Here is a 16,714-nt window from a genome sequence, read left to right as displayed (position 1 = left end):
GCACACTGCTAATCAGGCTTGATGCCCAACAGCTGGGCTAGATCTATATAAGCCCAGTCACTCAGTGCTGGGTTTTTGCTAAAGTTTTGAGCCAAGCTCCTAGCCAGTAACTTTGGGTACTGAGGTCTTTGAGCCCCTGTGCTACACCTCTCTTCTGCTCTGTGAGGGTGTCTGTGTTTTTATACATCCCCTCCCTTCTCCAGTTTTCCCTCTTAAGCCTGTCTCTCTCCTAAGCCATTAAAGTTCCTCCCTGTTTTCTGGTTTTGTTTGGAAGTTTTAGTTTGGTTTTCCCCAGTGCATCGGGGCTGCCATTCTTCCCGTGGCGTCCTTTGTTCTCCCTGTTTCCATGCTCAGCATAGTGTTTGGTTTCTCTTCTTGTTTATTCTTCCTCCATTCCTTTGAAGTGCGATCTATGCGCGGGTCATTTTGATGGCTGCCGCAGTCTAGCGGGAGTTTGTTTACCTCACAGCAAGGCGGCCGAGGTTCAACTCTCCAGCTTTGGTTTTTTTACTTCTCTTGCTTTACCTGTTCTTGATCTAACTGTTTTGCACACGGCCCCCCATCATCAAAGTGTGGTAACTCACCCCGTAGGCTGTTGGTGTCATCACTTATCTCACCTGGGTTCAAGTCCCCAATACAAAGATATCACGTCATTATGATTGTACTTTGTTAACACCTTAGCTTCATGTATCATCTTTGCATTTACAGCAATAAAAGCAGTTAAAGACAGGCTTACCTGAAGGAAAAATGTCACACATATTACAATTACCACTCCAAGATTAATAAACAATAATACAACCGAATATAGAGTCTAGTAAGGGTGTTGGGCCCAGTGCTCTTTTCCTTCATTCAGGAATGGTGGCAGTGATTTGAAGGCAGCCTTAACTGAATGCTCAGTAGCTCTGAGTCTCATTGTGAATAACACGTTCTACAAAGCTTTAAACAGGGTGTTTCACAATTATGGTACTGAATATTACAAAATAAGTCACATAGGCATATTGTTATGTGTTTTGTTTTGTGATGTGTGTGATTGTCGTCTATAGGAAAAATATAAGTTGTTTATCACACTATGGAATACAGCAGCATCTTGGTTATGGAGGCAGGAGTGTCCTTTGACCCCAAAGGGCCATGGCCACTCTGAAAGATGCACTCAGCACAGTATATTTTTAATACTTACTATTTTGAGATGAGTTAGCAGTTCATTTCATCTACTCACCAAGAGGTTGGCCATTAGGCGTGTCCATCTCCTCCAGATGGATGTTCATGAGCTTTTTAATGGCTTCGTTTTCCGCATTCCATCACTTTCAGTGTCTCATATTCTACTTTGACATGAATATATATTTTCAGTTCTGTAGCAGTTTCATTTTCCTGATAGTAGTTGTTTTTTCACACCCAAAGGATCACTGTTGGTTTCACTGTCTTCCATTAAAACTTCTATCATTTCTTCAATGGCGACATCCTCCAGTTCCAAGTTCAAAATTCCTTTCAACATTGCAGGTAAATAATAACCAATTTTCAGTAAAAATCTGATTGAATGTTTCAGTTATTTCTGTGAATATATGGGTGATCAGTGTGAATAACTATATGCTATTGGTGAATGTTCACAGTGATGTCAGGTAATTTCTGCCAAGCTATTTAAGCTTTACGAAAAAATACCAGTAATTGCAAAGATGCAGTGTTCATTCTCATTTTGTCAGAAATGAAACTCCACTACTCACTGAGAGGTTTGTTGTTACTCCTCTCAGTCTCATCCAGGAGAACATGCATGAGCTCCATAATGGCTTCAGCCTCATGTTTACCATCCATTAAGCTATCCTTCAGCATGTGGTTTCCTGTTTTAACATTTAGCAATATTACGTTTCTTTCTGCTGTTTATCCTACCAACAGTGGTTTTGTAGTCAGAACCTTCACTCATGTGGAGGATAGCCAACACAAAGTGGAGATGGAAACAGACCAACTATAGTATCTAGTAGTGCCCCTAAAGACTTTTCTAACAAAGAACCTGGTTCTTTAAAAAGGGAGATAGGGTAGTGTGATTATAAAGTTATTCACTCTGAGGCTGGTGGTTGGTCATCTCTATCTCTATGTTAGGACCTACTGGCAGGTCTCCAACCTCTGCCTCTCCATCTTCTTTTACTGGCTTTCAGTTACTTTCCTTCCTTCTGGTTGTTGGTGGACCTTACTTTCTCTGTCTTTCTTATTTCCTTTTGTCCAAGGTACGTTCCATCTTCTTTTACTGGCTTTCAGTTACTTTCCTTCCTTCTGGTTGTTGGTGGACCTTACTTTCTCTGTCTTTCCTATTTCCTTTTGTCCAAGGTACGTTCCATCTTCTTTTACTAGCTTTCAGTTACTTTCCTTCCTTCTGGTTGTTGGTGGACCTTACTTTCTCTGTCTTTCCTATTTCCTTTTGTCCAAGGTACGTTCCATCTTCTTTTACTGGCTTTCAGTTACTTTCCTTCCTTCTGGTTGTTGGTGGACCTTACTTTCTCTGTCTTTCCTATTTCCTTTTGTCCAAGGTACGTTCCGTCTTCTTTTACTGGCTTTCAGTTACTTTCCTTCCTTCTGGTTGTTGGTGGACCTTACTTTCTCTGTCTTTCCTATTTCCTTTTGTCCAAGGTACGTTCCGTCTTCTTTTACTGGCTTTCAGTTACTTTCCTTCCTTCTGGTTGTTGGTGGACCTTACTTTCTCTGTCTTTCCTATTTCCTTTTGTCCAAGGTACGTTCCGTCTTCTTTTACTGGCTTTCAGTTACTTTCCTTCCTTCTGGTTGTTGGTGGACCTTACTTTCTCTGTCTTTCTTATTTCCTTTTGTCCAAGGTACGTTCCGTCTTCTTTTACTGGCTTTCAGTTACTTTCCTTCCTTCTGGTTGTTGGTGGACCTTACTTTCTCTGTCTTTCCTATTTCCTTTTGTCCAAGGTACGTTCCGTCTTCTTTTACTGGCTTTCAGTTACTTTCCTTCCTTCTGGTTGTTGGTGGACCTTACTTTCTCTGTCTTTCTTATTTCCTTTTGTCCAAGGTACGTTCCGTCTTCTTTTACTGGCTTTCAGTTACTTTCCTTCCTTCTGGTTGTTGGTGGACCTTACTTTCTCTGTCTTTCCTATTTCCTTTTGTCCAAGGTACGTTCCGTCTTCTTTTGAGCCACTTCTTTCCTTTTTTATTTGCTGAATATCATATCTCCTTGATTTCTCCTGTTTTATTGCACTCTCCATGTATTCAAAATTGTCTACATCACAACTGATTAAACAGCACCAAGGGGACTTCATTTTCGCAGCTGTACACTTCAGTGTCTTAACACAGACTGATTTGATGTAGAGTTGTGCAGTGGATATCCCAAATGAATGCTGTTATGAAATCAGATGATGGCATGTTGTATTGTCTTTGTTTTTATTTAAATTAATATTTTCAATTTTAAACATCACGCCTTAAAAAATGGATCGTTGATGCCTTAATAATCTACTGTGGAACGCTTACGTTTCACTGGGTTACAGCCCACCGATCGCAGTGGTCACTTTTTGAATGAAGAGTCAGAACTGTTGCATACAGCTAAATATGAACCCTTCTTTTACATGCATTTTGCTGTATGGTGTGCATTGTGTATATTAAGCTGTTCAGTATTTAACCTTATTCCTTTCCTGAAAATCACTCATTCGTTTGTGCCAATGTAAGAAGCAGATATATTAATTACTGCTTATTGCTTACCCTAGATTATGAAACATTCACTAGCAACGACAACCGAGCAAGATGAACAGCTAATGAACAGCTAGCTGGTAGTCTTGGCTTTAGTGCTGTTGAAGGCACTCAGTGAAGGGGTTTGGCACCTTCATGATTGTATGGATATGAGCAGTTAAAGTGTTTGTTATACTGAGTTGGGCATTTAGGATGCTGATGTTTGCATTCATGTGATAGAATGCAGTATCTTCAGTATTGTGCTAGCATGGAGTTTTTTATCCTATTACACATTTACGTTTGTTTAAGATAAAGGAAAAGGACAGGAGATTGACGTGCTCCTTTCTGATGTCCAATGTGGGTTTGGACTGTTCCATTTCCATGAGAGAGTTTTTGGGGGGAGGGGCTCAAAATAGGAGGGTCCTTTTTGGCTGGAGAGGTCCATGGCAGACCTGTATGATTGAGATGAAAGGTTTTCCAACATAATAGACCTTCGTCTTTATTTGTAGCCAGGCTGAGCTGCTTCAGGTGGTGGAGGAGAAGCAGAAAGCAGCAGAGAGGCAGGCTGGAGGATTGAGATGAAAGGTTTTCCAACATAATAGACCTTCGTCTTTATTTGTAGCCAGGCTGAGCTGCTTCAGGTGGTGGAGGAGAAGCAGAAAGCAGCAGAGAGGCAGGCTGGAGGATTGAGATGAAAGGTTTTCCAACATAATAGATCTTCGTCTTTATTTGTAGCCAGGCTGAGCTGCTTCAGGTGGTGGAGGAGAAGCAGAAAGCAGCAGAGAGGCAGGCTGGAGGATTGAGATGAAAGGTTTTCCAACATAATAGACCTTTGTCTTTATTTGTAGCCAGGCTGAGCTGCTTCAGGTGGTGGAGGAGAAGCAGAAAGCAGCAGAGAGGCAGGCTGGAGGATTGAGATGAAAGGTTTTCCAACATAATAGACCTTTTATTCGTCTTTATTCATTAACTGCGACAGCACTTGGTCTTTGCTCGCGAAGGCTTATGTCTCAATAACTGAGCCAGTTCCGATGATCCAATCCTACAGACACTCTCCCATTGTGATCCAGATACCATCAATGGGAAATGGGCACTCTCCTTCTGTGCCACTCAGACGGTTTTACATGGCCGAGCCAGCGAATCGTGTGAACAGGCCTTTACATTTTTATGCTAACAGTTTATGTCAATAGTAACTTTATTGTTTATTCATAAAATTAGATCAGTTATCTCTTTCCTCTCATCTGTGATACAACCTCCTCAATCCTATAATTAGTTCTCCCTCTGGCTGTTTCACAACAGTTTGTCCTTTTTCTCCTGAGTCTTCTGTTAAATTCTGTTAATCTAGTCATTCTCTTTCACCATGAATCTCATTTGATTAATAAGTTTGCTTTGTTGCTCTTTGTTTGGTGGATAAGTCAATTGCTTGGTTTGTCATTCCCACGTGGTTTTCATTTTCTTTCTCTTTTCTTTCTCAGACTACTTTGTCCACCCCAAATCATTTGTGTGAATTTTGGTTTGCTTTTGTGATTCTAGTGAACTAGACAGTCCTCCCCATTAACATAATCTTAGTCAATGCTTGTTGTTCTTGTTTTTTCTTATCTCTGCTTATTCAATAAATGTACCTTAGTTATTACATCTGTGAGTCAACAGTGATACTCTAATGTTTGGTATGTGATAAATAATCACATATTGATGTGATGAAGTCAGAGACCTGCCCTATCACTATGCCACCTGCTGGACATTAGTGACACATGATGCAACATATAGTCATATCATAGAATCATAGAAGCAGACTTACCTGTTAATGATTGCCTGTTGACTGAGCAGCATCTAATTCTATTTTAGCCTGGTACTGAAGCCTAGTCCAGTGTTAATTAAGAATGTTGAATAATGTTTGAAGAGCATTAGCATCATATTGACCTGCTGTTTACTTTTTAAACCGTTTAATTCCCTTTTCTTTATTTTCACAATTTTTACTAATAAAGTGAGCACTACACTTATCTACACTTATCTGGAGCTGTCCTGTACTCTTGGTGCAGTGTGCTCCATCTCTCGTTCCTAAATCCCCAGTCAGCTAGTTGTAAAGTGAAACATTCAAATATAAAATGGAGATGCAGACTTCAGAATTAGTTAAAGAAAATTGCTGGTCCATTTTTTATTGCAAGTTAACATTAACAAGCATTATTGAGGCACCCTCCGGAGAATGTCTAACAACCAAACAAAGAACCCACATTTTTATACATTGGTCAGAATTCATTGTGTATTCACCCCACCATTTTACATACTAGTGTTTGCATTCGCCACCATTGCATCCAAACCTTACATTAGTCAACATATGCAAACTGATATTCAACACCCACACCAGTTGAACCCCGTTACCACCACATTCCAAGAGAAGACTTCTCATAACCTTGTCCTAAAGAAAATAGTTTTTCTGTACCATCCTGAGCCTGGTGGAGAGGTCAAATATCTCACCCTGAGGTCCACCAAAACCTACTCAGGATCCTTTGCTGAAGCCAGTAGAGGCCTCTACAGAGGCCTGGTATGCAAACCATTCTAAAAGGACAAAGACTCTCTATACCCCTTTATGTTTTACTTTATTAATATGTCTTATGCAGTGTTAGGCCTCTTTTTGCAGTTAACACTCTTAATACCTCACATTCTTGACACAAAACCACATGTAAATCCTGGAACTCCTGAAGATCATACCATCCTATGACAGGGAATCCTCACAATCTAACTGTTGACTTTCATGAGTTGAGACTGAATTATTAACCATTAATAAATTAAATAAAATATATATATTTTCCCTGTTAATCAGGATTGTGCCTCAATTAACCTTATCAACTGTGATTGACAATTTAGTAAAGTGTTAAAACCACTACATATGCATAGTATCAGTTAGCTTTTAAACATTCACAGTGTTTACCTAGTACATCCAACCCCTAAAAAAGAAAAATTAAATTTTCCACACTATAAGCCTTTTAATGTTTCTTACATTTTTTTCCTTGATGGTCCATCAAATATGGCTTCATGTGATCAAATATGGTTTCATGGTTTCTGCAATAGGAGATCATAGACTCGTCTATTTTTTAATTTTGTGTTTTAAAAAAGTAATACTCGGATACGAAGGTTACCTCGAAAAGCGAATTGTAGTCTGGATTCTTCACTCTCACCAATTTATAACTGGAGTGAGAGAGTTTATCATTTGATAACAACTACAGGACATGAGAGATTAGGTTGATCAAGATCATTTTTACTTAACATGTATAAAATCATATTAACCAAATTCCATATCCAAGAGAACAAATATTGTGTTTATTAATAAAAGCAAAGAACAGCATAAATGGCAACAGAAAAAAACATTTCTGGCATGGCACATTAAAACATTGTAAATAAGCGCAGACTATATTAGATGCCGATGCTGATGTGTTGCGACAGCCGTGGGAACCAATCACTCAATTAGAGCCTTTAAAAAGGGGGACGAAGGAGTGAATCTTGTTAAGTTATAATGTTATGATCTTACTGATCAGCACAGGTTTAAGATTTACCAGTAATATAATTGCTGCATGTTTTCCCTGTAATTGTAATGGAATACAGTTCCTTTTTGTATCCTGATTACACAACGTCACTTCGTGTATTTCACTATGACCGAAGCCTGGGTACATGGATACTTGGTGTCTCTCTTTAAAAAACATCATTGAGAGTAATATTATGCCATGTTATCTTGGAAAATGACAAGTTGGATATACATATATAATAGGATTTTAATACTAGCAGTGTCAATGGGACAGTGTCATAATACTTAATAATTCAAAGCAAACCCATCGGTTATGTCTGCATAAATAATATAGTAATCCCCATCCGCACACATTCAGACACACACACGTTTCAGCTCCTTTGCACAGTTTGCGTTCACGTATTGTGTTAAACTGAAAAGGGAGAAAACAAGTGAACAAGGAAGTGATACGTACTTCATGGCACGTAAGTAAAAGTGAAACTGAATCAGGACGCTCACATCAAAAAGGAAGCTTTATCGTTACAAAACGTCCCAGTTCCATCGCTACTGGATGTTCAGTAACTCTGAGACTGTAAACAGAAAAATGCAACCAGCTGAAAAACAGTAAAGGTATGTGTTTCAGTGAATGTTCAGACGTTTCTCCACTGTTGGTCTATAGGGGTGAACCGCAGGAGTGAACAATGTCAAGGATTGCAAGAGCCTTCATTTGAAAGTTATTGTATAAACAGATTAAAAACAAACATTAAAGGACAGTGTGAACATTTTCTCAAAAAGAATATTTATATTTTAGAGTCTTTGACCAGATGGTGAGCTAAGGTGGGAAACAGTCAAAGATCACTGTGTTCTGCTGACTGATTAATATTGAGTGCATATACTATCATAAAAAAGATGGAACAATGTGGGAAAATAACTGACAATTACAGTTACCATTGCCTGTTCTTATTTTAATAAGTAGGTTTACATTCTGTAGCTAAATATCAATGTCATCTCAGGAGCTCAATTGCTTTTGCTTATATGGATGTGTTTGATACAATAATTCTGCTTTAATAAGCAAGAAGCACATACAGACTTAAGTGCATTTGCTTAGTGATGTCATTTCTTCTGAAAAGCTTTAAAGCTGTAAAAAAGAAATGGCAGAATCCTCATCACAGCTACCACCTGAGAAAAAGAGGCGTAGGACTGGCCAAGCTGAGTGTAAGTTACACAGCTTATACACACATGAATTTGATAAAGCCTGTGTATTAGCTTTATTAGCTACTTTGTTTTGTCCACCTGTGTGTTGTGTTAGTAACTGTGTGATCAAAATAAAACAAGAATAGTACAGAATTTAGTCATTGTCATGCTTAGCTCCATGTTGCCGGTGTAAACCATGTTAAGCTTCAGAGCAGGGCTTGAAAGTTTGAGGTAGGTGTTACTGAGTCCCGGAGAATGAAAGAAGATACATATAATGATCATCAAACTGAACTCAGATTATCGTTAAAAATAAGGTTTACACCGTTTATTCCCTAGTGTCTACTTTTCAGACTGAGTTCTAGAGTATTTTGAAACAATGTGTGAAGATAATTCAAATACTATCAAATTTAGATTGAGAATCAATGAATGTTTCTTCATGTTTCCTTTCTTATCAGTCACACATGACTCCAGTAGCTTGCTGTCTGAGGAGCAGTTCGTGTGTTCTGTCTGTCTGGATGTGTTAGCTGATCCAGTCTCCACTCCATGTGGACACAACTTCTGTAGAACCTGCCTTACACAATACTGGGACAATACTCCACGATGTCTGTGTCCATTATGTAAAGAGACATTCACCAGGAGACCTGAACTCAAGATTAACACAACACTGAGAGAGGTAGTGGATCACTTCAAGAAGAAAAGCAGTCTTGATAAGCCTGATGTTCTTTGTGATGCCTGCACTGGAGTGAAGTCAAAGGCTGTAAAATCCTGTCTGGATTGTGGTCTGACATATTGTAAGTCTCATCTAGACCCTCACAATAATGTTCCAAAACTTAAGAAACACAAACTACTAAACCCTGTGAAGAACCTGGAGGACTACATATGCCAGAAGCATGAGAGACCCCTGGAGCTGTTCTGTAGAGACGACAAGATGTGTGTGTGTCAGTTCTGCACTGAGGGAGAACACAAGACACACAACACTGTTCCTCTAGAGGACGAGAGTAGAGAGAAAAGGGTGAGAGACAATGATTAGCACTGGATAATATCAACGTCAAAAAACCCAGGGAAGCATTTCACATTTTATATAATATAAAGCCAAATAAGAAATATAAAACCAAATATTCCTTGTTCTCCTCTCTGTCCACAGACACAGCTGGGGAAGACACAGTCAGAGGTGCAGAAGATGATCCAAGAGAGACTGAAGAAGATCAAAGAGATCAAACATTCAGTAGAGCTCCAAAATGTGTGAAGCACAACATACTTCATTTCTCCTACAAACAGAAGTTTTAATTAAATTTGTCAGAACTTATAATACTGAAGTTAAATTTCAGATCACTTTTGACTGTTTGATTAAAGTGAAAATTTATTTTTCCATTAGAAAATCACAGAAAAAGAGATTGCAGATAGTATTGAAGTCTTCACTGCCCTGATGTGCGCCATTGAGAGAAGCCAGGCTGAGCTGCTTCAGGTGATGGAGGAGAAGCAGAAAGCAGCAGAGAGGCAGGCTGAAGGACTCATTAAAGATCTGGAGCAGGAAATCACTGATCTAAAGAGGAGAGACACTGAGCTGGAGCAGCTCTCCCACACTGAGGACCACATCCACCTCCTACAGGTCAGTGTTCCTCTCTCTGCTCAAAGACAACGCAGCACCTCACAGGACAACACTCCCCATGCTGAGGTGTTTCTCCTCCCTCCTGCTGTACTGTAGATGTACCCAGCCCTGAGCAGCCCTCCACACACCAAGAACTGGACTGACATCAGTACTGACACTGATGTGAATATGGAGTCGGTGAAGAGAGCTTTGTCACAGCTTCAGAAGACTCTGAATGAAAAACTCTGTAAAACATTGAATGAGTTGTTGAAAGAAACAGGTGAGAGGCTTCCGTATTGGACATGTTTTTCAGACATAAATCTGTAACAAGAAATCTGTTGTCCAAGAAAAGTAATTCATTCAATGATTGGGTAACTGAGCAGCGTTATTTAGTACCTTAATTTTTCAATTCTTTTTTTATGAGTCCAAGATTATAAAATTAGCTCCTTGAAATCTAATCAGTATGATCTTGTGTTAAAATTAGTCTCTAGAGAATTGAAGAGGATTCAGCAGTATTCAGGTAAAGTAAGGTTTCTAGAGTTTTCTCACTTTGTTATTAATATATTAACTATATGGATCAGCATCATAAGTGTATCTTGTTAAACCATATAAAGCTGCATTAATTGTGGTTCACTGTGAAGTTCACTGAGTAGCTGGTTTATTAGGTGCATCTGCTCTATAGTGCCACCTAAGGGCCTACTGGTCCGTACTGGTCCATACTGGTCCATACTGGTCCGTACTGGTCCGTACTGGTCCATACTGGTCCATACTGGTCCATACTGGTCCAGAAAGTTTCTGATGGTAACCTTTTGTCTTGTTCTTTGCATAATTTTGCCATGTAGTATTTACTGAATGGGAATGATTCATTGTAATATTCAATTAACAATTTTAAAGACCATATTCTGAAAAGTATTGTATATAAATGGATCATTTAAACGGACATGTAATTATTCTGTAATTATCAGTATTGTTAAATTAGGTTCTAGGTTGCATGAACTGACATCCAGAGTGAGTTTTCTAACTACAAAATACAACAGTGGTACAGGAATGATAGTTTACAACTTAAAACTGACAGTAGTTATTATTAAGTGATTAGTGAGTTTATATTTAACTCTCCTACAAATCCTCTTACACATTTTAATCATTGTCTTTTAATCAGGTTGTCCACAAGATGATGAGGACATTATGTTCCCTTCATGCTCATATACACTCTTTCTTTCAGTGGATGTGACTCTGGATCCTGATACAGCTCATACCTACCTCATCCTGTCTGATGATGGAAAACAAGTGTCATTTGGAGACACTAATCAAATTCTCCTTGCCAACCCAAAGAGATTTGATAAACATATCACTGTCCTGGGAACGGAGGGGTTCTCATCAGGGAGATTTTACTATGAGGTGCAGGTCAAGGGGAAGACAGAGTGGGATGTAGGAGTGGCCAGAGAGTCTGTTAACAGGAAGGGGGAGTTTACACTGAGCCCTCAGGATGGATGCTGGACTGTAGTTCTGAGGAAGGGGAATGAGTACAAAGCTTGTGATCTTCCCTCTCTTTCCCTCACCCTGAAGCAGAAGCCCCAGACGGTGGGAGTGTTTGTGGATTATGAGGAGGGTCTGGTCTCCTTTTATGATGTGCAGGCCAGGTCTCACATCTACTCTTTCACTGGTCAGTCTTTCACTGAGAAACTCTACCCATACTTCAGTCCTTCTAAGAATGATGGAGGTAAAAACTCACCTCCGCTGATCATCTCTCATATATATAAGACTGAATGAGTTTTTACTCACTTACACAGTTTTTACCCAATCATCTCTGGAAACTCAAAGAACAGAAGAAGAAAAAAAACCTTTGAAACAAAAAGGTCCATAATGTTAAATATAAAAACTCAATACACAGCAACAAGGAAAAGACCTACACTTAAGTTGTTGTGAAGTGGAGCGAATCAAAGCAGGACCCAAATGCCTTAAAGAGCAATGGTTATTTGTGGAGATTCTATATTCAGGGTTGAGGTCACAGTCCATGGTGAAGTAGCCAGGAGTAACTAAGAGAAAACCATAAATTCTATCAATGAGACAAAAACAAACAAAAATATAGAATGCACTAGGTAGTAAGGTGAAGACTGACAAAGTAAAATAGAAAGACAACTGTGATTGTCATGAATGGCCATCCTCCTGGCATCACTGTTTCCTTGATTTCCCTGTCATGTTTGTTTTCCTTTACTTCCTTGTTCCGTTCCTTGGTTTCGTTTTCTCCGCCCCTCATCTGTTCCTTAATTCTAGCCCTTGTTTGTTGTTCTCCCTGTTATTATGTTCACCTGTGTCTGGTTAGTGTCTAATTTTCTTGGTTATTTAAACCCTTTGTTTGGTTGCCCCTGTTGTTGGTTATTTTGGTAAGTTTGGTCATGCGTCCTTGTTTCCATGATCGTCCTTGTTTTATTTATTTGTTTGCTTTGCTTAGTGTTACTTTGCGTTTTGTCTCTGTGTATTTAAGCCCGCGTCAGTGTGTGCAGTGTTCTTGATCATTGTTGATGCGTGTTGATGTTCTTCTCGTCATTGTTAAATGTATTCGTCGCTTTTGTTTAATGTTAACCATTTCCTGTTCATGTTCATCGTTTGTGTTATGAGTGTCATTGTCTTTATGTATTTATAAATGTCCACATCAATGGAGTCTGTGCATCCTGCCCCTCACCCTTTGGCACTCGGGCACCCATGACAGAATGACCAACCAACACAGGACACCAACTCCTTCGGCTAAAGACGGACTTCCTAGTGGGAGGTGCGTAGGCACCCCCGCCCTGCCCCCTGGATCCCAGGAGATTGGGGAGAGGACCGTGACTGGTGTCTGTGTCTACTCTGGAAGTGGAGGGGAACAGCCCCAGGAATTTACTGGGGGGCCTAAGGCTATCAAGCCTGGGCCGAGGAGGAGCGAAAGGCACCACGACTACCAGAAAGAGGGTGGTTGGGTGGAGCCATTGGGATCTCCAGTGGGCAGATCTGAAGCCCAAGTCCCTTCCCTTCAGTGGACTTGCCAGCACGACAGGAGGGGTCTGCCCTGGGGGCAAACCACCTCTGGGACGCTCCTAGAGCAGCAGGTGAGAGGAGGACCATTGGGGGAGGTAGCACGTCTGGAACCAAGATGGACGTGCACCACTGTGTGTCCAGTGAGGCCAAGGATTCGTTCAAGGCACCCGCATGGAGGGCGGGCACCATGTCACAGCGCCTTATGTTTGTGTTTGCGCCTTTTGTATGTCTACAGGCGTAACTGCCCTGAAAGAGCCAGGGAAGCTGCCCTTTTCCACTCGTCACGAGGTCTTGCTCGCCTGGTACTGGGTGGCCATCGGGCATTTCCATGCTGTTTGTGTACACGGCATCCTGAGGCTTGTGGTCACTGGACATAGCGGGAGCTGCACCTCTTGGGAGGGGGTTCTGTAACGGAACTTATGTACAGAATTTATGTATTAATAAATGTTTGTCCACGTCCATGGAGTCTGTGTATCCTGCCCTTCAGCACTCGGGCACCGAAACTTCGGGACTAAACCAAAACAAACAGCCACATGTAGTTAGCACCATGGGAACCATATGACCAGGGCGAGCATCCATGACAGATCTTTGACAGAGATATAGAGGTAAACTTTGTACTGGACCCATTTTATGTGTGTATTTGTACCCACATAAAATCATGATTTATTGTTAGTCAAAATCTAATGTTTGTGTATAATAAATTTGTTTGAATCACAAAGTTTAAGCATGAGGTATTTTATTTCTGTCAGATTTTACTTTACTGATTATAACATTGTTTAAGCCTCTCCAACTTTTGTGTTAACACAGCTTAAGAAATCTATTTTGCTCCATCACATCAAACAGCTCAGCCTGCTTCTCTGTACAGACCAAATATTTGCTCATTTTAGGTATATGAAATTGAATACAGTAATATTTGACACCAAATAGAACTGCTACATGTAACTATTGCTGCACCAAATTCTGCATATTCCATCAGTATGGTGCAAATGTGTGTGTGTGTATATATATTTTTTTTTTTTTTAAACAATTTTTTATTTCTCCATGGCACAATATATTATAATACTTTATTACTGCAATGGCCTGAGTTCCGCAGGGCAAGGAGCAGGATACACCAACATCTCTCGCTGCAAACAGACATTTATTTACATAAGATGAGGCACATAAACAATCAACGTTACGACACCTCACAAAGCAAACAGTGCAGCATGATATGAACGAGAAACAAGCAACAGCAGTAAAAAGATCAATTGACAGGATTGGTGGACATAAGCATATACATGAGCAATGACCAACAAATGCTACTCCAAACACAAGGGTTTAAATACATACGTAAGTGATCTAAATAACAAGGAGTGGGTTTATGACCATGGGAATGTGGCTACAAATAAGGGGGCAGTCACAGAACTGACAACAAACAATTCCCACAGCAAGTGGCGGGCTGTACGACATGATGTGTGGGATAGGAGAGCATACTGTTACAGTTCCCCCTACCCCCACCCCAAGGGCGCGACTCCCGAAACATTTGCCATCGGGACAGCAAAGCCCAGGCCACCCTGGCATGGTGAAGCCTGGTGCCCGCACTGGGCAAGGCAGGCTGGGAGCCACCACCAAGGGAGGTCTCTTGAATGAGGGGAAGGCGGCGTCTGAGCCTTTCCCAGGGCAGTCCAGTAATGCTCCGTGGCGGGATAGCAGGACCACAGGTGTAGCGATGATCGGTGTCAGCGGCTGCTTTGCTGGAGCAGGAAGCGCAGCAGTGACCAGTGACAGCAGCAACCTCGAAGGGGCCAGAAGTGCAGCCTTGTCTAGCGGCGGAGCATCCTCAACAGGACCGGAAGCACCGTGATGACCAGTGATGGCAGCAGCCTCAGCAGGTCCCAGCCAAGACACACACTGTGGTGCACCCACAGAGACAGTGGGTGCAAACAGACGAACGAGGTGATGCGTCCACAGACACAGTAGACACACAGATAAAAGTGCCTGCTGTGAGGGCAGGCACTGGAGGCATGTCCATGGCCCTGTAGGACACGCAGAGGGGCATGTTCACCCTGGTCCCGACATGCCAGGTCAGACTTCTCCCCACACATCACAAGCCAACCAGGGAGAGCCCATCATGGATGCGAAGCCTTTGAGGCAGTGCTCTTCCTGGGCTTTGGGTGGACCTGACACATGCTCATATTCCACACCTGGAAGACAGAGAGATGAGACGACATTAGCAACAGCAGGAAACCCAGCCAGGCCCACTAGACCACATATATGTCCCAGAGGAGCCAGTCTGCTCCTCGTTGACCCAGCCTGTGAGCACTAGGCACCCCCCCAAAAAAATTCCAGAAGGATTCCCCTCCTTGGCTGAGCAGGCTGTGTCCTCATCCTCCTCCTGCGGTGTGGCTGCGAGCTCTGGTCGACGTCCTTTCCCCAACATCCAGGGAGCAGCGTCAGATGACAGGAGACCTGTGGACTAGTCATGGATAGGTGAATATCCTCCAGTACCTGAGCAACATGCTTCCTCCTGGCGCATGCTTGCTCGGTCCTGTCCGGAAGACTCTACCTTGAGCGCACACCTGTGAGCAGTCCTTCAGATGCGCACAACCGAGGCAGATAACCAGCCAGTATTTCAGAAAAATACATCCGTAAGTGTTGAGACTCATGAGTATTGCACTCAATCCACTCACAAACATGCCGTCTTCATCGGATATTAATGCCAGGTGTAATACCATAAAATGCTCCATATACATGCCTACCGTAAAAACGTTACAAATTGCACCCATACACACAGTAATGCATTTTAAATAATTATGATACTGACTAACTTTAGTACTTATTGTTTATGGCACTGATTGTTGTCTGAGATAGAGCCTATGTATTTTACACTTCTAGACATCCGCACTGAGCCCTGTATTCTAGTTCATTGGTATCTTGAGACTATCCTACTGTACTGACTAGGATGTAGTCGGAGTAAATGACAAAGCACTTTTGTACATCACTCTGGATAAGAGCATATGCCAAATGTTGTAAAATTAAATGTAAGTGTATGGGGAGGAGTATATGTGTGTAGACGTTCAGCTAAATAAAGGAAAGAAACATATATGCCCATTAGTGTAACGTGGGAGATGTGATGAGCGAACACACTTGCGCAGTGCCAGCGCGTTAATACAAGGGACGGATGGGAAATATTGTTTATTAACAGATACAGACTAACAATACCGACTAGAATAAAGAATAAATAAGCATAAGAAGAACAGGCCAACAGAACACTAGCAGGTTAATAGGGTCAGGGCGAGACTAAGTTAGACAAAGTAACGTAGACTAAAGCACACAGATAACGTATTACAGACGAGGGAACTGCTGAGAACTAAACAAGGAAAGAAAGATAGTGAGGGTTATTAAACAGGGAGCGTGGGGAGAAAGTACATGGTAACGAGGTGCGAGAGCAAACGGGAAAATACTAAGCAGGTGCGAGCGAAGATCCAAGACTAACAAAACCTAACCAAACACACAAGAGCGAGGACAACCGAGAGCTAAATAAACACACAAGAGCGAGGACAACCGAGAGCCAAATAAACACACAAGAGCGAGGAGCTGTGACAAACGAGACCTTAACAGAAGCGCATTTTACCAAAACAAAGAGAGACGCAGGAACGGGGTTTACATAGGAATGCAATTAGGGACAAACTCGGAACAGCTGGACACAGAGGGGAGGAGACACGGAACCATGGAGACGGACGAAAACGGATTTGGTTGCTAGGGAAACGCTCAGG

At 41.4% G+C, this 16,714-nt stretch overlaps 1 protein-coding gene across 2 annotated transcripts; it reads left to right on the top strand.

The window, feature by feature from the left end:
- Nucleotides 1-7,740: 7,740 nt before the first annotated feature.
- On the top strand, nt 7,741-13,677 carry LOC113578322 (E3 ubiquitin-protein ligase TRIM39-like). 2 transcript variants are annotated; one of them, XM_081725430.1, is made up of 8 exons: nt 7,741-7,792; nt 8,293-8,377; nt 8,812-9,368; nt 9,501-9,596; nt 9,732-9,965; nt 10,062-10,224; nt 10,429-10,464; nt 11,104-13,677. In XM_081725430.1, the coding sequence occupies exons 2-8, from the start codon at nt 8,314-8,316 to the stop codon at nt 11,712-11,714; spliced, it is 1,761 nt and encodes a 586-aa protein (XP_081581556.1). In that variant the 5' UTR covers nt 7,741-7,792; nt 8,293-8,313; the 3' UTR covers nt 11,715-13,677. The 2 variants fall into 2 exon arrangements, with proteins under 2 accessions (XP_081581556.1, XP_035375949.2); XM_035520056.2 differs by lacking the exons at nt 7,741-7,792; nt 8,293-8,377 and having other exon boundaries at nt 8,438-9,368; nt 11,167-13,677.
- Nucleotides 13,678-16,714: the final 3,037 nt, after the last annotated feature.

The sequence above is a fragment of the Electrophorus electricus genome, chromosome 13, assembly GCF_041902795.1.
Source record: "Electrophorus electricus isolate QZ-2024a chromosome 13, ASM4190279v1, whole genome shotgun sequence".
In the NCBI taxonomy this organism is placed as follows: domain Eukaryota; kingdom Metazoa; phylum Chordata; class Actinopteri; order Gymnotiformes; family Gymnotidae; genus Electrophorus; species Electrophorus electricus.
Note: the sequence above shows the minus strand (reverse complement) of the source record. Positions and strands in the feature narration are given on the sequence as shown.

Excerpts from the sequence above, each read along its gene's own strand:
- LOC113578322 (XM_081725430.1), top strand. The coding sequence starts at position 8,314 with ATGGCAGAATCCTCATCACAGCTACCACCTGAGAAAAAGAGGCGTAGG. Across the intron at positions 9,369-9,500 it reads ACGAGAGTAGAGAGAAAAGG|ACACAGCTGGGGAAGACACA; the intron begins GTGAGAGACAAT and ends CTCTGTCCACAG. Across the intron at positions 10,225-10,428 it reads TGAGTTGTTGAAAGAAACAG|TCTCTAGAGAATTGAAGAGG; the intron begins GTGAGAGGCTTC and ends TGTTAAAATTAG.